The sequence below is a fragment of the Vipera berus genome, assembly GCF_964194415.1.
Source record: "Vipera berus genome assembly, chromosome: 1".
Lineage (NCBI taxonomy): Eukaryota > Metazoa > Chordata > Lepidosauria > Squamata > Viperidae > Vipera > Vipera berus.
Genome location: NC_138202.1, coordinates 140,846,160 through 140,868,463, shown reverse-complemented (window position 1 = coordinate 140,868,463; position 22,304 = coordinate 140,846,160). Strand labels below are relative to the sequence as shown.

Genomic DNA, 22,304 nt, shown 5'->3' with positions numbered 1-22,304 from the left:
TTTTTTTAAAAAAATAGACTAATTTGCAAATAAAGTTCTGAATCCTACATTTAGGGTAAGCTTATGCCTATTTATGATTACAGTGGTGCAATTTTCAATTGATTTTACTTATCCCTGATTTAATAATGTTATATCTGATAAGCAGACAACAGACCAGTCATTAATGGCCTATTGTCTGCTTATCATATATAACATTTTTTTTAATCAGGGATAGATCAGATCAAATCATTAAGGTGGCAATCATATGAGCTATGGATAAAATACATAAGGAAACTCTTAATTTTAAAATAATAAATAAATATTTCAATTTATTTTTATGTTCTTTTCCTTTAATTCATGTATTTATGTTCTTTTGTGAACCAAAGTTTCTTATATGTGATATTTATTATCATAATGATTGGCATTATTACTGTAGTTTGTATCATTAAAGTTATTTATTTTTATATTGATGAATAAAACCATATGAAACTTAATTATATTTAATGTTTACATCAAATTAACTTGCAAAATTGAATCAGTTTGAATCAGATCACTCCAATGATTCAGAAGGTCTTTTTGTAGATGTACAAGATCTATTTTTCCAAATAAAAACCAGATTGAATCAATCAATCAGTTTGGCTATTTTGAGTTAAAGGGTTGAACTTTTGAATGTTTGAGTCACTGAATCAGATGAGATTAATTATTTGATGTGAATTAGATTCTAAGTGATCTGCACACCTCTACTGCTGAATGGTGTACTGAAATAATAACAAGAAAAAGTTTGTAATTAAGCAATTGAGCAAGCATGAAAAAATATAGAAATATAATGTTATCTATAGACCTTTGTGAAAGGGACACGGTGGCTCAGTGGGTTAGGACACTGAGCTTGTCGATCAGAAGGTTGGCAGTTTGGCGGGTCAAATCCCGAGTGCCGTGTAACAGAGTGAGCGCCTGTTACTCGTCCCAGCTTCTGCCAACCTAGCAGTTCAAAAGCACATAAAAATGCAAGTAGAAAAATAGGGACCACTATGGTGGGAAGGTAACAGCGTTCTGTGCGCCTTTGGCATCTAGTCATGCTGGCTACATGACCACGAAGACGTCCTCGGACAAGCGCTGGCTCTTCGGCTTTGAAACGGAGATGAGCACCGGCCCCTAGAGTCGGAAACGACTAGCATGCATGTGCGGGGGAACATTTACCTTTACCTTCTAGACCCTTGTAGATCTTTAAAAGACTGCTTCACTCAAATGAAGGACCCATTTTGAATCAGCAGCATGGCCAATTTATTTCATTTGAGAGTCAGCTTTTGGGCATGCATAGCACATGTACAGAAGTTCCCCTTTGCAAAATAAACAGCTGGTCAAGTCAGTTTGCCCCATCTGGATTCCTTGAGGAGCCATTTCATTGTACCGGAGAAGAGTGACTCACATCCTAACTTAGACTCAGGGCAGATCCACACAACTGAGGCAAAAATAATTTGAAAGGCAGTCTTGTTATTCAGAACTTTGGGGAGAAGATGTATTTCTCTTGATAGAGAATGTTATAATCAAGGTATAATCTGAATACCTTTTCCCTGATCACCTTATTCAAAGCCCTTAGCTCCTGTGGCTGTTGAAGGCTTTACACATTAATGCCAACATAAGCAGTTAATGAAGCCTTCAAGGATCAGTGTTATTCTTTAGCAATTCCACTTAATACTCTGGCTGCAACATCTGTGGGCAAACTCTGTTTCCAAACCATCTTTTTGATTATTCATGAAGTAAATGTAGAATTTTAAACAAATATAATCCAAAGAAAAAAATGATATTTTCAACATGGAAAAAGGGAGAATGACTGGTATTTTTTTCATTTTTCTATATACAGAAAATTATTCCATATTACTTTTATTTGTTTACCTTTTTTGGTGGTTCATACACTACTTGTATGTAAAAAAAATAAGAGCTACCTGGGAACAATTAATATACAGCAATAGCAATAACAGCACTTCTATGCTGCTCCATAGTTCTTTTTAGCATTCTCTGAGCAGTTTACAATATCAGCATAGGAGTCCTCATCTAAGTCCTCATTTTATCAACCTTGGAAGGATGGAAGGCTGAGTTCAACCTTGAGCCTGTTAGGATCGAACTCCTGGCTGTGGGCAGTTTGCCCACGATAGTGCATTCTAAAGACTGTGCCACCAGGACTATATTGTTAATACAGAGTGGCATACAACATAACTCTCCACTTATTGAAGACTATTTATAATCGTGTTTTTTTCATTAAATGATTTCTGTTATGGATCTTTATTATGGATATTTATAACAGTTTATCATTACATTCACAAATTCCTTTTCAAGAACCTTTTCACTTTTTAGTACTTCCACAAAATGAATGTGGGATGAGTACAGTGAAGATCAAAGAAGAGTTATTTATCTATTTGTTGTAATATTTATTAAATTTGTGTGCTTTTTTTGTTCCTATTAAGCAATTAGGCCAATTTATGGCATAAAACAACGCTACAAAAATTCACAAAAAATAAACATAAAATGCAAGATTCCAAAGCATATTCTAGATTTCACAGCAGTTACAGATCTATTAAAAATTATGAGGTTATAAAATCTGTACCATGGAGAACTTTGAGCTGCTTTGGACATGCACCAGTAAAATAAGAAACATCTTTCTACCCTTGCCCTTGATTTTTTGGCAGCATGTTAGTGAAGCTGAATTGGCCAAATAAAAGGAAGATATTTCATACAACTTTTCTTTAAATAATATAGGGACTTAAATGAAACAATGACTAATAGGTTAATCAAGAAGGTTTTCCAAAAGGGGGAGGAAAAAAGGGAAGGGGGGAAAAGACAGAGAGTGGGGTGAGTCAGTGATAAATGTAATAAATTTAACTGGAGGGGGGGAACTAAGGAGAAAAGCAGTTGAAATATGATAGTTGATGGATTAATAGATTTAGAAAGAAAAGAATGTGATTTGATCCTATAAAATAAGCTGAATAACAAGTTGGTTAAAAGTTTCATGAAGTAGAAAAATTAATACTGCATGATTAATTAAGATCTTATATCCAGAGATACGGACAAAAGCAATTACAGGAACTCCTCAGCTTACAACCAATTGCTTACCAACTGTTTCAAGTTATAATGGACTTCCAAAAAGCTACTTTTGATTCATTCTTGAAATTATAAATTGTCATTTAATCAAATTTCAGAAGCTTGGCAACTGGCTCACATTCATGGCTGGTTGCAGCATCCTGCAGTCATGTAATCACAATTTGAAAAAATTGTTGCTATTTTCCAACAGAAAATGGCAAAAAACCTCATCCATTGGATAGTAACATGACTGAAATTCTGGGCTCCATTTTGGGCATAGCTTGAGGGCTACCTACATTCCATTTATGAAAGTTTACCTATTTGGTGGCTAATATAATTCAATTATATTCAGTCGAAACACCAATTTTCAAATGATTTTTCTGAGAATGCATGGCCAGAAGTCAAACAAATTAGTCAGACTTTAGCTTTCTTGGATAATATGTGATAAAATAAATATTTGGGGAAAGTACCATATTTTCCGGCGTATAAGATGACTGGGCGTATAAGACGACCCCCCAACTTTTGAGATTATTTTCAAGATTTTTCGTCTTATACGCCGGAAAATCAGTGAGCCCGGGAAGGCATGCCCTCCCCTCTCACTGTGGAGGAAGCAGGGCAGGCTGGCGTCTGGCGGGAGCCGGCAGGGCAGTCCTGCACACGCGCACACTCCCCGGCTGCTAAGAAGTGCTCCTTAACAGCTGGGGAGCGCGCGCGTGCGCAGGACTGCCCTGCCGGCTCCCGCCAGACGCCAGCCTGCCCTGCTTCCTCCACAGTGAGAGGGGAAGGCGTGCCTTCCCGGGCTTGCTGATTTTCCGGCGTATAAGATGACTGGGCGTATAAGACGACCCCCCCAACTTTTGAGATGATTTTCATGGGTTAAAAAGTCGTCTTATACGCCGGAAAATACGGTATATGATTTTGTACATTCAATATTCTAATATCTTTGAGATCACTTTTTTTTAATTTTACAAACTACATATGAATATTCCCTTACAAAAGTAATATGTTTTAATTTTTCAATAAGGATCTAAATCAGATACGCTGACTGCCAATCAGCAAATTGTTTAGTGCTTATTTTTATATCTTTTTAAATATGTTTTTTTGTCATTAGTGACTTGGTGCTTCCTTAGGAAATCTATGGAAAAGTAAAAAAAAAACCTAATCAGAGCCTCATTGTGCCATTTATAATATATGCGAGCTATTAAAATGTATCCTTATATGGATTATAGTTCAAAACATTATTTCCATCCCAGTTACCAATAATGGCCACTGCTACCCACTACACATATTCTGTATAAATAAATTGTTAGAAAAGAACCTCATTTCCAGAGTTCTGTCAAATAAAATAATTAGCAGACTGTTTCTAAAATAAATACAAAGAATAAACCCAATAAACAGAACAGCAAGTATGTGTTAAACAAAGATGCAACATCTTCAAAAATAGACGGAGTGCCATTCAGTGCACTGTATGCTTCGTATTCTATTACATATTCTATTAGTCCATTAAATCCAATAGATTTAAACATTCAGTATTAGCAAATATTCTACATATAATTGCTCAAATGTTTGTTTGATAATGTTACATCTTCCCTGACACAGTTGGAACATATAACAAAGTTGTCCTGTAAAAAGTTTTATACTGGAGCTAGAAGCATTGGCAAAAAGCCATGATTTTATTTATATGATGAACTGTGCATTGTAATATCATGAACCCCTGTCTAATTCTTAGTAGTTTTGTAAGATGTCATGATTAAAGTACAAAAGTGAAGCTTGTACTGCAATGTTATAAAGTCATTTCCCCTCCTATCTGCAGAAATTCATGGCTGGAACTGAAGCAATGGAATTGACTCACAGATATAAATTTTCTAATCTTAAACTGGTTTAGCCAGCCCCTAAATAAAATAAGGTCAATAAACAAGGAATATATTTTTAAAAAAATCACTCAGTTGAAAATGTATGAATTTTCCAATAGTAATGAATTTTAATTAATCATTTAATGAAATAATAAAATAAAGATGATATGTCAAATGTCAATCTTAACGGTGAGAAAAAGAAATAAAATTTTAGAGTCCAAAATTCTTGATGAGATTTTAAAAAGAAGAAACACTAAAAAATTAACCAGTTGTCAAAGAGTCCATTGCCTTGACCTGAGCTTTTCAGTTATTTTATATTACAATATTCAGCATAGGAATAGAAATTTCTCCAGCTATTGATTTTTATCTTTTGCTGTTTTGTTCTCCAGGAAAGTAAACTGAAGAGTAACATTATAGTATTTATAGGGTATATCATATTAATGTGATGTAATCCATCTTTGTTAAGTTCAATACAAATGTTAGGTGACATTTTGAAATGTATGATGCGATCACTCTGCTATCAGTTCTGTAAATCAGAAGCTGTTCCTTTCTGTTGGGCAGACAGTTAATCAGTTGCATGCTATATTACTGATTAAATTCAGATTGTCAAGCAAGAGACAAATAATGTATTTGTATATTATATTTCATTAGTGCATATTTCATTTAAATATGCTAGTCACTTGAAAATTGAAGATCCTATTGCTTCATGAACAAGATCTAATGCATATAAAGAGTGCCATGTGCATTGAGTGACTGCCCTCAGTGTTTTGATTTTGCTTGTGACCTAAGTGTGTTTGTGCACATGTAGGTATCTATTTGATGGCATTTAGAAGATGTGCTAATTTCTTGGTTTGTGGTAATTTTTCTCCCACACTTCTCTTATGTCCATAGTCAGCATTTAGTATGCATATTCTGCAAGAGAACATTATCCTCCCTCCACCCCACCCCTCATAATCATTTATATAAGATTACAATTCCATCTTTACTGTTAAGAAAAGCAATCACAATAGGTCCACAGATCCTAGGTGGAAAAATGGTTAACCTACAAAATTGATTTCTCAGAGACTGTAAAACTCGATGGCATATCTCACCTGCCTTTCTGTTTTATTCACCAAGGAATAAAATATTGCTATTCTGAGACTTAAATTTATAATTAATCTTCTCTATATTAATTGGTATAAATCATAGATCTTTTAAATGTAGCACATTTATTCTAATAGTATGCAGTGAAAGTGATATATAGTGGTATCTTGGTACTTGGTTCTAGGAGGTGCAGTGAGTACCAACATTTTGCCCCCATAAGGAATAGTGAGTCACAAGGCAGCAGACACCAAGTTCTAGTTTGTTCCTTGAGTACCAAACAAACGATGAGTACCAGGATAACATTTTTAAGTCAAAATATATTGAGTACCAAATTCGATGAGTTTAAAGCAGTTGAGTACCAAGGTACCACTGTAATCAGATTATGCTATCCTACAATTTATAGGATAAAATAATTTTATATTGTATAAAATGTGAATTTAAATATTAAGAAGTTATACTTTTATTGTGCCATTCATACATTTTTCTTAATTAAAACATGTATTTAATGATCTGCTGTGACAGATGTTGGATCTGTGGAGGGTCTAGCATATCATAGGGCTTGGGATACTTTGTACTGGACCAGCTCTACTACATCTTCTATTACAAGGCACACAGTTGATCAGAAACGAAGAGGTGCTTTCAACAGAGAAGCAGTAATAACAATGTCTGAAGATGATCACCCACATGTATTAGTCCTTGATGAATGCCAAAAGTAGGTATCATGTTCCTACATTTTTTACTGGTTATGTACATTCTTGCTAACAATTGCATTGTGAACATATGTCTTCCTTTCTTCTTTCTTGAGCCACTGTATTCAAAAGTGTGATACAAAAAGGTACACTTTTGGGATTACAGTCAAAATGTTTTCTTTCATTCTGTTGATTATTAGAATAGTGTTTTTTTCAATTGGTTTCATTAGTATTTTTGTTTCATATAAAAATATTCTATCATGTTGGTCAGGGAATGAGTTATCCATTAATGTAGGATGCTTAAGCACGATCTGACCACTTATTTTTTATTTATTCATCTATCTCATTCTATAACCATGCTAGGTAGAAACTGAATTTATACTGAAGCATTATGTACTTTGTGATCAATCCACTAGGTTTTTTATTCCCAAATGTTCTCCAAAGAGTAATGGCAAGTGACATTTTGCTATAGTGCTTGAATGGACATTAGATGTTGGACATTAGATGATTTTTTTCGCCACAGAAAAACACAAAAGTAGCTGTTATTTCTGAACATTTTAATATAAGATAATTATTTTTCCTTACATTTACCAAACTTCTGTGCTCTCAAATTTTCCCTTGTATTTGCCAGTCAATGGTCTATAGCTCACAAAATATGGCCTTCCATCGTACCTTTATTTTTTACTAGTATCACTCCATGAAACACTAGATTGCAACTTGATGATGTATCATTACCTGTGATATAGATAGATAGATAGATAGATAGATAGATAGATAGATAGATAGATAGATAGATAGATAGATAGATAATGTACATTATTTGTAGGTGAAATGTATTTTTAACATAGAAATTATGTTTTGCTTTAAGTTTAATGTTTTGGACTAATTGGAATGAGCAGCATCCAAGCATCATGAGAGCTACATTGTATGGCAAAAATGCACAAGTTGTAATCAGCACTGACCTCTTAACACCAAATGGACTTGCCATGGATCATAGGGCTGAGAAACTGTATTTTTCCGATGGTAGTTTGGGAAAAATAGAAAGGTGCGAATATGATGGATCACACAGAAATGTAAGATCATAAAACTAACTTTTAGTAATATATTGATATTTCTATAAATAAATAACTGTAATATTTATTTTTTGCATCCTTATTACAGTATAAACAAAGAATAGTAATTTGAGGTTCTTGTTGTTATAATAAATCTGTTTAATGCTTATGCTATAATTTTTCCATCCTTCAATCTCACTAGAACAAATTGATTTTCTATTAATATATATGTATAATTTCTGTATAGTAATGACCAGATAATTATGTTTTTTAAAAATTCGATTTTATCAAGGTATTAACATGTGAAATATAATTTTATTGTGAATTTTAACATACAAATGCAATGTAATTTCATCCTCATATACCCAAAAATTGTGTATATGCTGTATTGTATTAACAGCATACAATGCTTCCTAAGAGATCCTAGAAAACAGGTGCAAGTAGTCTTTGACCTACTACTGGTCACTTAGCTACCATTCAAAGTTATGACATACCCCCCCCCCAAAAAAATAGATATGACCCAGGTTCAAAGTTATAGCCACCCTTATGGCCAACTGTAGGGATACAGCAGCACAGCCCCCCACCTTTCTCCCGTTCATCCTGCCTGATCAGGGCAGGGCCTCCCAAGGCCCCCCTGTGCCCCTCAGGATTTCACCAAGCCTTGGCATACTCTTAGGCTGGCTACTCAGCCACACAAGGGAGCCTAGAGAAACTACCAGCACACAGAGGTCTTGGACTACTTGCAGGACTCAACCTGTTCCTCACCCAGATCCAGGGCCCAGCAGCACCCAACTTACCTTTCATTTTTTGCAGAGGGACCTGGCCAATGCCATGCAATATTAAGGAAGCTGCCTGTTTCTTGACAACTGCATGTTATTCTCCTAGCAAGTAGTACTTGTCATGGGACTGTACAGGATTCTGTTTTTTAAGGAGGCTCCACAACTCCATAAAAAAATGGATCCTCCTTAAAAAACAAAGCCCCGTGCAGTCTCATAGGAAGTGCTAATTTCTAGGAGAATAGCCCAAGGTTGCCATGAACCTAACAGTCTCTCTAAGAAAGCTTAGATTTACATCACATCAGCCAGGCTCCTCTGCAAAAAACCCAAAAAGATAAATTTGGGTGATATGCTTCACTTAATGATTTGATTTGATTTTGATTTTATTAAATTTATATGCCGCCCTTCTCCCTGAGGACTCAGGGCGGCTCACAACCATAAAAATTAAAAAAACATAAAGTATTTTTTTTAAAAAAGAATTAAACAATAGATGCAATAAATACAAGACAATTTAACCAAGTAAAAAGCCTAATTAAAAATCATAGTCAGTCCAGGCCCGCTTGTTGGAACAACCAGGTCTTCAGGTCACGGCGGAAGGACTGAAGGTCAGGGGCCGTCCGCAGCTCCGGGGGTAGTTCATTCCAGAGGGTCAGTGTGCCCACAGAGAAGTCTCTCCCCCTGGGGGTCGCCAGCCGGCATTGCCTGGCCGACGACACCCTGAGGAGGCTGACTCTGTGGGAGCGAACCGGGCGATGGGAGGTTTAAAATGGCAGCAGGTGGTCTCGCAAGTACCCCGGGCCTAAGCCATGTAGGGCTTTAAAGGTTATTACCAGCACCTTGAATCCCGCTCGGAGGGTAACCGGAAGCCAATGCAGCTTGTGCAGGAGTGGTGTAACATGGAAGTACCGAGATACTCCCATAAGCACCCATGCGGCTGCATTTTGCACCAGTTGAAGCCTCTGGGTGCTCTTCAAGGGCAGCCCCATGTAAAGAGCATTGCAGTAATCCAGGCGAGAAGTGACGAGGGCGTGGGTAACCGTGCATAGGGCATCTCAGTCCAAAAAGGGGTGCAACTGGTGCACTAGGCGAACCTAGTAATGGCCATCACAACTGTAATGGTCAGGCTCCATCATGGTTGTAGGTCGAATATAGTACGCAAAAGAGTTTTAATAGGTAGGGTAGGTAAATGGCATGAGATAGTTTCCCATTCAAATGTGGCTTGCATATCCTCAAGATGGAGGGTTCCTTTTAGTAACCAGCAAATGGGAAAGATTTCAAATATAGGAATTCTTTTTAATTCATTCCCACTTAGAGTCATCCCTAATTAGCTGATATTTCTCTGTGTATTTTTTTGTGCTCAAAACAGATAAATTCTCTACTTCACAAATAAAGTATTTCCATATTTTGACTAGATTATGCATGACAAGATACTGAAAAACAGCTGTATTCTGAACCATTATCTATCATTCCTTTTTATCTGACCTTCTTATTGCTACTATAAGTTCATTTCATATATTCTAGTGATATTCAATTAATTTAATATAGAATCAAATATTCTTTAACTATCAAGGTGTCCACATTAATTAAAAAACAGAAATATTGGAAAATAGATAATTTTACATTTACTTAATCCCTTTATTTTTCTAATCAGGTGATAGTCAGATCTGGACCTGGCACTTTTCTCAGTCTAGCTGTGTACGATGCTTGGATCTTCTGGACAGACTGGGTGAGAAGAGCTATACTGAGATCCAATAAATATACAGGTGGAGATACAAAAATTCTTAGATCTGATATCCCACATCAACCTATGGGCATCATAGCTGTTGCTAATGACACTAACAGCTGTAAGTTACTAAGTACAACATCAGTATTTCTTTACTGGTAGATTTTTTAAAAAAATCAGTAAAAGGATTATTATTTACAGTTCATTATACTGTTCTCTTTTAGATATATAGCTTTTATTACAGAAAAAAGACAATTATCAAAGAAGTAACAATCTTAATTTGAAACAGTTTTCAAATTACTTTTCTGGATGAGAAAGCATGTTCTCTTGAAAAAGTATTCAGATTTGTCCCTTGCTTGAATGTGAAATCTGTGGGAATTTTGATGAAAAGTATTTTCAATACCCATCCAATGGCTGGTGGGGCTGCACACCAATTTCCTGTTAGAGAAAAGCCCCTCTACCCATTTCTTTACCAAGGTAGCAGGCAGATAATTTGTATCCCTGTATTCAATATGTTATAATGCCATGGTAACAAGGACAAGTGTTTAATTAAAAAAATGCCACCTGGTTCAAACTATCTGATTTCCTTACTGTTTCATAATTAGCACTTATCAGATCTTCCAAGATATTTTTATATTTTTCACTAGGTATACTTTCATTATTTCCAACTATGGTCCAAATTAATCAGTCATTTCACTTAATGTATTGACATTTCATCTGATATTCAAATCCCACTTCCAAATTAGCAAATTTTGTTGTTATATAAAAAGCCTGTTACCATACAAATCACATAAAGTCATCCAACTATTTCATCCCTGTTTCAAATTTGGAACTTAACCATGTCTTTTTCTTTGCAATATAATTTATATCTATTTCATATATATTTATTGATGATAATTCTGCTAAAATAATTAAGATATATATTACATTGGAAGCCTCCTTATTTCTACCATAGTGGAAGTTAGCATATTTCACAGGGAGCTTTAGATTACCATGGTTACACTGATGAAGAAAAAAGGAAGAGTATTTCCTGATATTTACTCTTTGACACAGATAATATGTTGTCTCTTCAGTCTCTGAACAGTCTTCAGTTGCCTTTCAGTTATTTCTCTCTTACCAGAAGAGAAGTAGTAAGTTGTTTAACATGCAATCTAGCTTTGCTTCAGACATCATTTATGGACTTCTTCATTTTGTATATCCTAATCTAGAAATACATTGGTATTTTGTGTTGATCAACACATTATTTTGAGGGACTAACATGCATAAAATTATCTATCTATCTATCTATCTATCTATCTATCTATCTATCTATCTATCTATCTATCTATCTATCTATCTATCTATCTATCTATCTATCCAGTTTCTCTCATCTTACCAAACTCATTCCCTTGTATTTTATTTTCAAAGAGTCATTCTTCTGATAGATGATTGTTGTTCCTTACTAGCTTCATTTTTACCTACCTGCCTAAACTCCTTGATTCTGTGGCTTGGTTGACGGTCAAATTTGCTAAGCCTGTGATCTTGGAATACTTCATGTTACCTTGTCTTGGGGTGAAGTTTGAGATAGTTCAGGAGTTTATGCCCACCATGATAGCAGTGAAACTGACATATAATGGTTACCATTTGCCAGATTTGATTGGCAACATGATCTAAACATTGGAAAATTGTCATTACTCCTGTATCATGGTTAGACCACATTCTCTTTGCCCTAGAACCCCCTGGTGCTGCTCCAATTAGAGAGAAGTTAAATCTCTTCACCTGTCCCAAGTGACTAATGGATCCCATTGGTTTTCAGAGCCAGTTTTTAATTGATCCACACATTCTGAGCCACTGTTTGGAATGAAGAGGCTGCTAGGGCTTTGGATCAAATCATCACAATGTGGCCTACTCTCATGGATCCCTGACTCCCCTTGGTTTACCAAGGAGCTAAGGGAAATAAAGTGCAAGAAACATCTGGAACAATGCTTGAAGCATTTTTGGAGGACAATAATGAGTGAACCTGACCAAACACAAGTTAGAGTTGCTCTCAGGGCCTACTTCATAGCTGTAAGGGCACTAAAACATCAGTATTTCTCTTCCTTAAGGTATCCACACATAGCTGCCTAGAGATCCAGTTAAAGTGACACAGTTCTTCCTGGGAAAGGTTGAATTGGAGATTTTCCTTCAGGGCTACTATGAAAATTATGTGAGACATCTGTCAAATAAAGTCACTTGGGTCTGCTTCAAGCTTGACTCTGGCTTTGAGGCTGATCCCATGGAAGTGACTGGTTCAGTCTGATTTGGTTATCTGGGTTGAGCTTGATTTTCTTGATTTTAATGAAATTGATAGGGTTCTTGGCATTGTTAACTCAGCCACTTCTGTGTTGAACACATGCCCCTCCTGGTTAGTAAAGGTTTTCCAAGAGATGACATGCATGATCTTTGCAGTAGTGAATTCATCTTTGAAAGATTGGGGGAGGGTGTCCCAATACTGTTTAAAGAGGCTGTGATTTACCCTGTCTTTAAGGAGCCGTTGTTTGAACAACAACTCAATTCTTTCCTTCATAGGATAGGTTGTTGAGAAGGTGGTTGAAATGCAACTTCAAAGAATCCTGGAGGAAATTGTTTATCGGGACCCTTTTCAGTCAGGTTTCATATAGGGCACAGAACCAATATGGCATTGATCATATATATGAATTACCTCTGATTGGAGTGGGATGTGGATACTGTGTCCATCTTGGGTTTCCTTTATTTTTGGTAGCTTTTAATACTTCAGTCACTCTATCCTTCTGGACACCTCCAAAAATTAGGCATGGGGGGTGTGCCACAATTTTGCATTGGTTCTTCTGCTTTTCCCAAGACAAGTTCTAGTTTGCAATTATAGAAAGACAGAATTAGTATACAGTCCTTTTTTTGCAGTGGAGAAGAGGCTCAGGGTTCAATGATCTCTTATTTAAAATCTTAATGAAGCCAACTAAGTGAGATTATCTACAGCATGGCGTGAAGTATCATGCATATGATGAGAATAACCAGCTCTATATCTCCTCACATGGTTGACCAAGGATTACTGTGAAAGTTTTGTCTCAGTGTCTGGAGACTATGTGAGTCTGGATAAGGAAGAACAAGCTTCAATTTAAACTTGGCAAGATTGAGTGGCTATGGGGCTTAGGGGTCCATTTTTGGTAACAACAATACCAGTGTACAATATGGGTATTCTTCTGGACTCATGGCTCCTATTCAAACTGTACAGATAGTCTTCAAGTTATGACCATAATGGAGCCGGTCCATTACAATCATAAGTCATAACAGTCATAAAATGTGTCAGTCATGTGATTGATCTGATTTTGTGACTTTAATGGTGGTTAAGCAAACACAGCTGTAGAATAAATACCACAGTCTTAAGTGAAATGCAGCAATGTTGCCAAGCACCCAAATTGCAATCATGAGACTAGAGAGAGGAGGAAATCATCAGAACTTCAGATATGGATCATAAGTGCCCTTTTACAGGTCCATTGTAACTTTGAACGGTCGCAAGGTGACTGGTACAGCACTACCTGTAGATCGTAACTGTGACCAAGAGAGCTTTTGCAAAACTTCATTTTGTATAACAATTGCACCATTCCTGGATCAGGAGCCACTGTTCACAATAACTCACTTCTGAGTGGTTTAGTGCAATGTATTGTACATATATAAACCCTGAAGACCATCTGGAAATGGCAACTTGTCCAGAATGCAGTCATATCATGTAATGTACTGGCATTGCTATCTTAAGAGATCATAAATATTGAAACCAACAGTTCTAATGCAAATTGATACTTGTTTTTATTATACAATCTTTTTCCCCACTAGGTGAATTATCCCCTTGTGCCCAAATGAATGGAGGCTGTCATGATTTGTGTCTCCTGACACCTGATGGGCATGTTAATTGCTCATGCAGGGGTGACCGCATACTTACAGATGATAACAGATGTGTATGTAAGTACAGTTGTAATCCTTCCTTCCTTCCTTCCCTTCCTTCCTACCTTCCTATTAAAGATAACTAAAAAAATTCAAAATTTCACAAGTTTTTTCATAAACAGAGTAGAAAGAATTAAATGGAGTGTTTTAAAAAATAGGGAAAACAACTCTGATAGATTCATCTATGTAGGAATATATATATATATATTAAGTGGTGTTCCTAAGTTTTCAAAATTCAAATTTATTCATAAACAGAATTAAAACAAAAGGCAAAAGTTTGTTATATTTCATTTCTTATAAGCTTACTTGTGGAGGGAAAAATCTTGTACTCATTTTTGCATATATTTTCTTTCTTACATATTTTCAGTAAAAATTAAATAATGATTGTATTCCAGTTTGGATGATACTACCTGTTTTATCTAGTAACCCCCAAAAAACCATGGATATCCAGTATGATTGTTGTCATAACAATTGTGTTGTGAATGAAACTGAATTTTTATTCAGTTAAGGTAAAAGTAAAGTAAATAGTGAAGATTGTGAAATACATGAGAAGCCTGGTACTGGAAGAGGACCAAAGGCTTAGAACATCCAGCATTCCATTTATTTATTTATTTGTTATTTATTTATTTATTTGTTATTTATTTATTTATTTATTTATTTATTTATTTATTTATTTATTTATTTATTTATTTATTCTTTTATTTATTAAATGTATATGCTGTACACCTACCCAATAGGGTGACTGTTCCCATACTGTTTTTATTTTTATTTAAATGTATTAGTCACCCAACTCAATCGACTCTGGGAAGTATACAAAACTACAAAAAGCAACAACAACTCACTATGTTTCTTTTCTTGAGGATGAAGAAAACATTTCACTCCTTATCTCCCTCCCAGTTATGTTCCTTCAATTTCTTGTTCCCATCTTCTGGTAAATTATTGTATGCAGTTGTGCAAAGCTCCTTTATGTACTTTACGACAAAAAAGATATTTTAAGGAGTATATCAGTGCATTGGGAATTAAATGCTGTAAACTTTGATATTTAAGTATTGAATTGATCTAAAGCAAATTTTCATCAATAAATTAATTTACAGTCACTATACTGTAATTTGCACTGTTTTATGGAAACAAACCTGCCCCTCACTGGCAATATTAATTAAAAGTGAATGGGACATAGCAATGATTTATACTGATAAGAAACACATTAATTAAAACTGTTGACATTATTGTAGTACAGTGGAGTCTTAAAACAGCTGTGAAAATTATACCCTTAGAGATCAATTGATCTTGTATGGACAGATACCTGATTTCCAAGTTCCAGCTGAATCTGGAATAACATTTTATTCAAAGGTAGCCTTAAAACTGTCACACTTAGACCCATAACACATTGCAGAGAATCTTGTGTAGAGTTGATTTGCTGCAAGTTCAAAACTGTAATTAACCTGGAAACATAGCCAGGCATTAATATTTCCCAAGGGTACTGAAATGCTTAATTTGCACAAATTTCTTACATGCTGGTTCTTAGGAATCTAATATACATTCCTGTATTATATAACTTTTGAAATCATGCAACAGATTGTCCATGTGAACAAAGGAATTAGAAAACAAATGTTGCTCTATTGATTCACCAGGTTGCCATCCATTTAGTTTTCATTTCTGATTTAATTGTACAAGTTTCAGTTTGGCTCTTGAACACTAACAAACCAATTCATAAACATACCTTGATTCCAATTCCATATATATCTGTATTGATATGCCATTAGAATGGACAGAGCCCAGGATGTGTTTTGCATAGTGAGCATGATTGCCCTACATTCTCATTTCCACAGAATAAAACAGGTGTGGTTTAAAGAGACATGTTCTGAACTGCCGTGAGATGGAAAATAGATACTTTAAAAATGGGGAGAAATAGATTGAACAATCATCGAAATCCAAAATTATTAAATAAAATCCAACTTTGCATAAATCAAAGCCCATTAATGGGATGGCAGCTTTGGTCTACAACTCCTGTATCTCTTCTGAATCTGCTCTAATCTTTAGAGAGTGTCTGAAATAGACTGTGAGCCTGTGAAAAGTGAGAGACAGTTTCCCATTGTATAAAACATAACAGCTTTTGCTAATAGAAACACTGCTAATAGAATCATATCAAATCATTCCACTCATAAATGCAATGTACACTTGTGCAGTATACTACATGAAGATAATTGAAGCAGGAATGTAACACTTGCAAAATAAACATGTGAGAAGAAGCTGTGGAAATACCTATACTGGGAAATTCAAGTTCTAGTGACATTAGCAACTTGTTAATAATTTGGAGGAGGGAAGGAAAGTAATAATAGAGTGTCAAGGCCCTTTCCTTGTTCCAGAGCAAGGGAAACACAAAGGACTTCATTTTTGGATAGATTACAGTTAATTATAGAAAAACCTGTGGCAAAATTTTCTGTAGGTTCATGGCTTATTGTTATGAATTTAAAAATGAAAGAAAAAAGAAGCTCAAACTTGTTAAGGCTTCCTAAATATTGTGCTATAAAAATTGAATAATGTATTCTTTTTCATTCAGATACAGTATAATTGCAAGTTTAAAGAAATAGAATAAGATGTAGCCAGGTTTGGAGAAAATATAATTTAAATATAGAGTAGGTTGAATTGACTCATAATTGGTCCCACAGTCCTCTCAGTTCTTTGCTCAACACCACCATTCAACTCAGAACTAGTATCAGAAATTCACTGGGCAGAAACCACTTTAAGAAAGCAAGCAAGTTTTGGCAAGAAACTTGTATGAGTATCAGATACTTCCTGGTGTCTCAAAGTTGTACAGAGAAATAAGGCAACTAAAGAATTTAAGAGACAGGGAGAACAGGATTTTTATCCTGTAAATGTGATCCTGGCATCAAGAAATGTTTGGGAGGTCATGATAGAAAGCATTATGAAGCCTTGGAAGTCTTAGGTTGAATTTCAAGTTAAGCTGACATCCACAAGCTTTCTTTGTGCTCAGCAAAGATGAACATTGTCTGTGCTTAAATATAATAATAGATTTTGGAATAAAATCAATCTAAATTGGAATAAAAGCAATTCAATTGGTTGTTAACAAAGGAATCAGTGGATTGTTTCTCAGAAATGAAAGCTATTTCAAAGAGGAAGCTGACTACTAGACTGAATTAAACCTAGCTGAATAATCAGAAAAGAAATACTATTGAAGTAGTATGGATCCCGTTATGCAGAACAAACATTATTGTATAGTTAGCCAATCTATCTTGCATTGGCAACATTTAAGAATTGGGACATTTTGCCTCCAAGATATTAGGAAAATTAGTTAGCTGATTAGACAATGACTTGGAAACAGGTATGCATTTTTACGTATCTTCAATTCTTTGGGAGCAATTTCCTGCATTTGTTCAATAGAGAATATACCATCATTAGATTCTGCTTCCTCTATAACCAGCTTAGATTCTTTTCTCTATCCTGAAAACCACAAGCTTTTGATTCTACTGGATTTTCTTGAACAAATCCTTTGTTAGGGGATTCCAGTAAAAAATATAACTGGTATTTTTATGGAAAGCCCAGAGTTTTAATTCCCTGGGAACAATACAAATATTTCACTATTGTGTAAAACCAATATGGATAGAGTAAAACCAGTATAGGTAGAGATCAATACAATAGGTATTTGATCTGTGGCATGACCTTGCCCCCACAAATCACAGGGCCATCTAGTCTACAGTTGTGCTGCTATGAGAAAGCAGATCTTCATATATATATATACAGTATATATAACATTTAACACATATCTCCCTTGCTTCTCAGCTAACAAAGCAAGAAAGAGCCAGTGGCCTAAAGGTTAGAACAATTGCCTAAGGTGCAATCGGCCCAGGTTCGAATCTCAGAAGGGTATGGCTGACTGATGAGAACAAATAAGTTTGAAATGCATATCAGTCTCCCTTTAATTCTTTGTTAGCAATCAAAAAAAATTTACACACACACACACACACATATGCAGCATTGAATATCTAAGACACTGAATAGGGTACAGATTAACTTTATGTATGCTTTTATCATAAAATCAAGAAATTATGGATGTAGAAAAATTTACCTGTCATTTAGCTCAGTTAAGGAACTGAAAACATATGTAGACAATTAACTAAAATGCATGAGCATACACATCTCAGGTCAAATAGACAAATATTTTTGCATATTCACTTTTGGATGCAATAGTAATGCCTTTTATCTTCTCAAAATAACATGAAAGCATTTTACTTTTTTAAAAAAAATCCTTCCCACATTCCACCTGTTGTATCTTTTCCATACAACTTTATATATTTATATATCTCCACATATAAATGTTCCCAAATGACTGTCTTAAATAAATAGAATGTGAAATGATTCAAATACATAGCTAATGTATTTAAGCTGTCACATCAGGACAAGTTCTCCTTCCTTATTTTTGGGTCCCATGTTAATAGAGGAAAGGGAAAGTTTATAGAAAATTTATTTGTGAGAAATGAAAAGTGATACCGTCTGATTTTCTTGCCTCGTCAGTTTCTAGCACAAGAATACCTCCTCTTGTTCAGCCATATCTCCTACTTCAGAAGGCTAAATTTTTGAGACTGTAGTTGGCTTTTATGCCATTAACTTTGAAGTAAATATCTTTTCTTTTTTCTAGCTAAAAACATGTCATGCAATTTCTACTCTGAATTTGAATGTGGAAATGGTGAGTGCATTGATTACCAACTTTCCTGTGATGGCATAGCTCATTGTAAGGACAAGTCTGATGAGAAATTATTGTATTGTGGTAAGTCAGTCCACTCCATGTCCATTTCTTCCATTTGATTCTCTTGCCATCTCTTGTTTTTATGTAATGCTTTTAGCTACTGATTCATATCTGCATGCCAGAACATTTCAGCTGTAATAAAGCTGTGTAAATGACAAAAGCTATTTCTCTGTTCTAATTTATAAGAAAACAGAAACTGTCGGAAAGGTTTTAAGCCTTGCTTAAATCGGCGCTGTATATCTACTAATCAAATTTGTGATGGTAAAAATGATTGCGGTGACAGTTCTGATGAAAGAGGATGTGAAGGTACATTTTTTTACAGAAAAATACTTAGAACATTGATACAAATTTAAAATTAACTATTAGTAAAATGTTAATTGGAGTGGGGTGTTTGATGAAACCAAGGATTGTAATTCATTATTTGCTCAATGCATTTAACATACATGAAAAATCTGGTCAAATAAAACATTGTTAAAAAACATAATTAACTTCACATTTATGGGATGAAATAACATGGGATCAATAACTATCATTTTAGGGCCGGGTAATAATCTGACAAGGATATCTAAATACAAAATGTTGGGATCAGCAAAAAATTGATGTCTACAAATATACATAGATACATACATGTTTCTAGACATTAAATTATTGCATATATATATATAAATATATATATATATATATATATATATATATATATATATATATATATATATATATACATATTTTAAATTATCTATAATTAAAATGTTAGTTGGAATGAGGTGCCTCTATCTATCTATCCTATCTATCTATCTATCTATCCTATCTATCTATCTATCTATCTATCTATCTATCTATCTATCTATCCTCATCAATGCAAAGGGTTTTTTTTAAAAAAAAATCTTTCCCTTTTCTCCTGCCCCTAAAAATACCCTCTTTCCTTTATAGTTTCTGGATGTTCTTCTATGGAATTCCACTGTTTAGATGGAACTTGCATTCCAAAATCAGCTCAATGCAATCAGATTGTGGATTGTTTAGATGCTTTGGATGAGAAAAATTGCAGTAAGGAACTCTGTTTTTTAATTAATTTATTTATTCCAAGTGTATAATACATTATTTTTTCTCACTTCCGACCAATATATACTTCATGTATAATTAATTTACATTTTATATAATGCAGCAGAGTTTACATAAACAATAAGCTCAATGGAACTTGGTACACTGAATGTGATAAGAATATATCCTGTGTTTGATCAATGACAGGCAATATAATGTTTATAAATTGAACAATATGTATAAGAGAAATTTCAGTAGTGAGATCAAAGTTTTAAAAAATATTATAATATATGATAATTGCATTTTATGTTCTCAGATAATACAGATTGCAAAAATTTCTATAAACTTGGAGTGAAATCTTCAGGATTTATTAGCTGTAACTTTACTTCACTTTGTATACTACCAGAATGGCTGTGTGATGGATCTAATGATTGTGGAGACTACTCAGATGAATTAAAATGCGCAGGTAATTGGGGAAAATATTTTCTTTCATAATGAACTCTATTGATTACTGCCATTTTTGTTTATTGTACAATTTATATTCACGATACCATGATAACTAGAAATACATTGCTTCTTTTATTTTACTGAAGTTCGAAATAAGCATACATGTGAAGAAAATTATTTTGGCTGTCCTAGTGGTAAATGTATTCTGATTTCCTGGGTATGTGACGGTCAGAAAGATTGTGAAGATGGAAGTGATGAATTACTCTGTGGTGAGTATTTTATCATTAATCCATGAACATTTCTTGCACAAGAGCTGTTGATAATGAGTTTTCAGAGCACATTACAGGATAATTATATTTTAAAATCAGAATCTAAATTAACATCATGACATTCTGACAAATGTATATGGGTTAATAAATCAAAATAATGTTGGAATCAGATCTAAGCATATCTGAATTCTTCTAGCTTCGGCAATAACAGTTCAATGGTGACCATGAGTTGGGAGTGAAGGAGGTTCTAACCCATACAAGCAGCATTGTGATATCAGAATGGAAGCTCCGCCTTTTTATTATATGTGTTATGGTAGTGTCCACCTAAAAGGATGCTTCTTTTACAATTCTGATTGATTTTTTTAATGGAAACTGGATCCCATAAAACTTTATGTTACAATAATCTCACATATTATGTGCAGACTTTCATTTTTCTGTTTACAGATGTGGTTTCATTATAGTACGAACAGTTATAAAATTACTTAAACAGTCATAAATTGTTTTTTTAATATCAGATTAAATTGCATGCAAAAATGAGCCCAACTCTCTGTATCTGAACAATAGCTGAGATAAATTTGTTCAGAAAATATTTTCAGTTCATATTTAGCCCTCCAGTTATAAAGAGCATAAAATATCTTTTCACGATGCTGGCATTGGATGCATTATAATTTACATCTCCTTTTAGATTCCTCCTGTTCATGGAATCAGTTTGCTTGTTCTGAACAAAAATGCATCTCCAAACAATGGACTTGTGATGGGGAAGATGATTGTGGAAATGGTTTGGATGAAAGTAAAGCTATTTGTGGTGAGCTCTATAATGATCCTAATTTTAAAATGTCCAAAACTATCTAGAGATGTATTAGTGTATCAGGAGAAAACTGTTGGATCTGGCAATGGCATGGAGCCTGTGAAATGGTTGCACCTTTCAGAAGATGAAAGTTTATGTTTTTAGGGTTTTAATGGTTTTAATGTATTTTAATGTTTTTGTGTTATTGTTGATTATTTATATTTGTATGTTTTTTTTAATTGTGTGAGCTGCACAAAGACACATGTGTGAAATGGGCAGCTATACAAATTAAACAGATGAATCAGTAAATAAATCTGGCATAGCCTGTTCCAAACTTTAGTGTAATTCAAAATTTCTTCAGATATTAGTGATACACTGTTTGGAAGTAATCAAACACTGATGTATCTTCATGAGAATATTATACAGTTTAGTCTTTCCTAATGCTGATGATGGAAATAATAAACCAACAGTATATGCAGATCTTATTTATTTATTTATTTAGATCCCACCTTTATTATTTTTATAAATAACATATCCAGCACACCTTCCTCCTCCTATTTTCCCCACAACAACAACCACCTTGTAACGTGATTGGGCTGAAAGAGAATGACTGGCCCAAAGTCACCCAGGTGGCTTTCATGACTAAGGCAAGACTTGAACTCATGGTCTCTCACTTTCTAGACTAGTGTCTCAACCACTAGACTAAACAGCTAAGTTTTACCTTTGGTTTTGTGCCCAAGTGAAAGTAATTTCTTTCTGTGAATATGCCATGTTCATCAGTTTAGTTATTTTAAAAGAATATTTGAAAATATATTCTGTGCATCATAACATC

General features: G+C 34.5%; 1 protein-coding gene across 1 annotated transcript in view; it reads left to right on the top strand.

The window, feature by feature from the left end:
- Positions 1–22,304, top strand: part of LRP1B (LDL receptor related protein 1B) — a gene marked incomplete at both ends in the record, with an annotated part of 948,262 nt that overhangs the window by 798,173 nt on the left and 127,785 nt on the right. Inside the window, 10 exon segments of the mRNA XM_081314549.1 lie at positions 6,513–6,702; positions 7,548–7,752; positions 10,159–10,351; positions 14,059–14,184; positions 18,824–18,952; positions 19,118–19,237; positions 19,862–19,975; positions 20,286–20,435; positions 20,563–20,685; positions 21,371–21,490. Of these exon segments, the coding sequence (XP_081170675.1) occupies positions 6,513–6,702; positions 7,548–7,752; positions 10,159–10,351; positions 14,059–14,184; positions 18,824–18,952; positions 19,118–19,237; positions 19,862–19,975; positions 20,286–20,435; positions 20,563–20,685; positions 21,371–21,490 (1,470 nt within the window).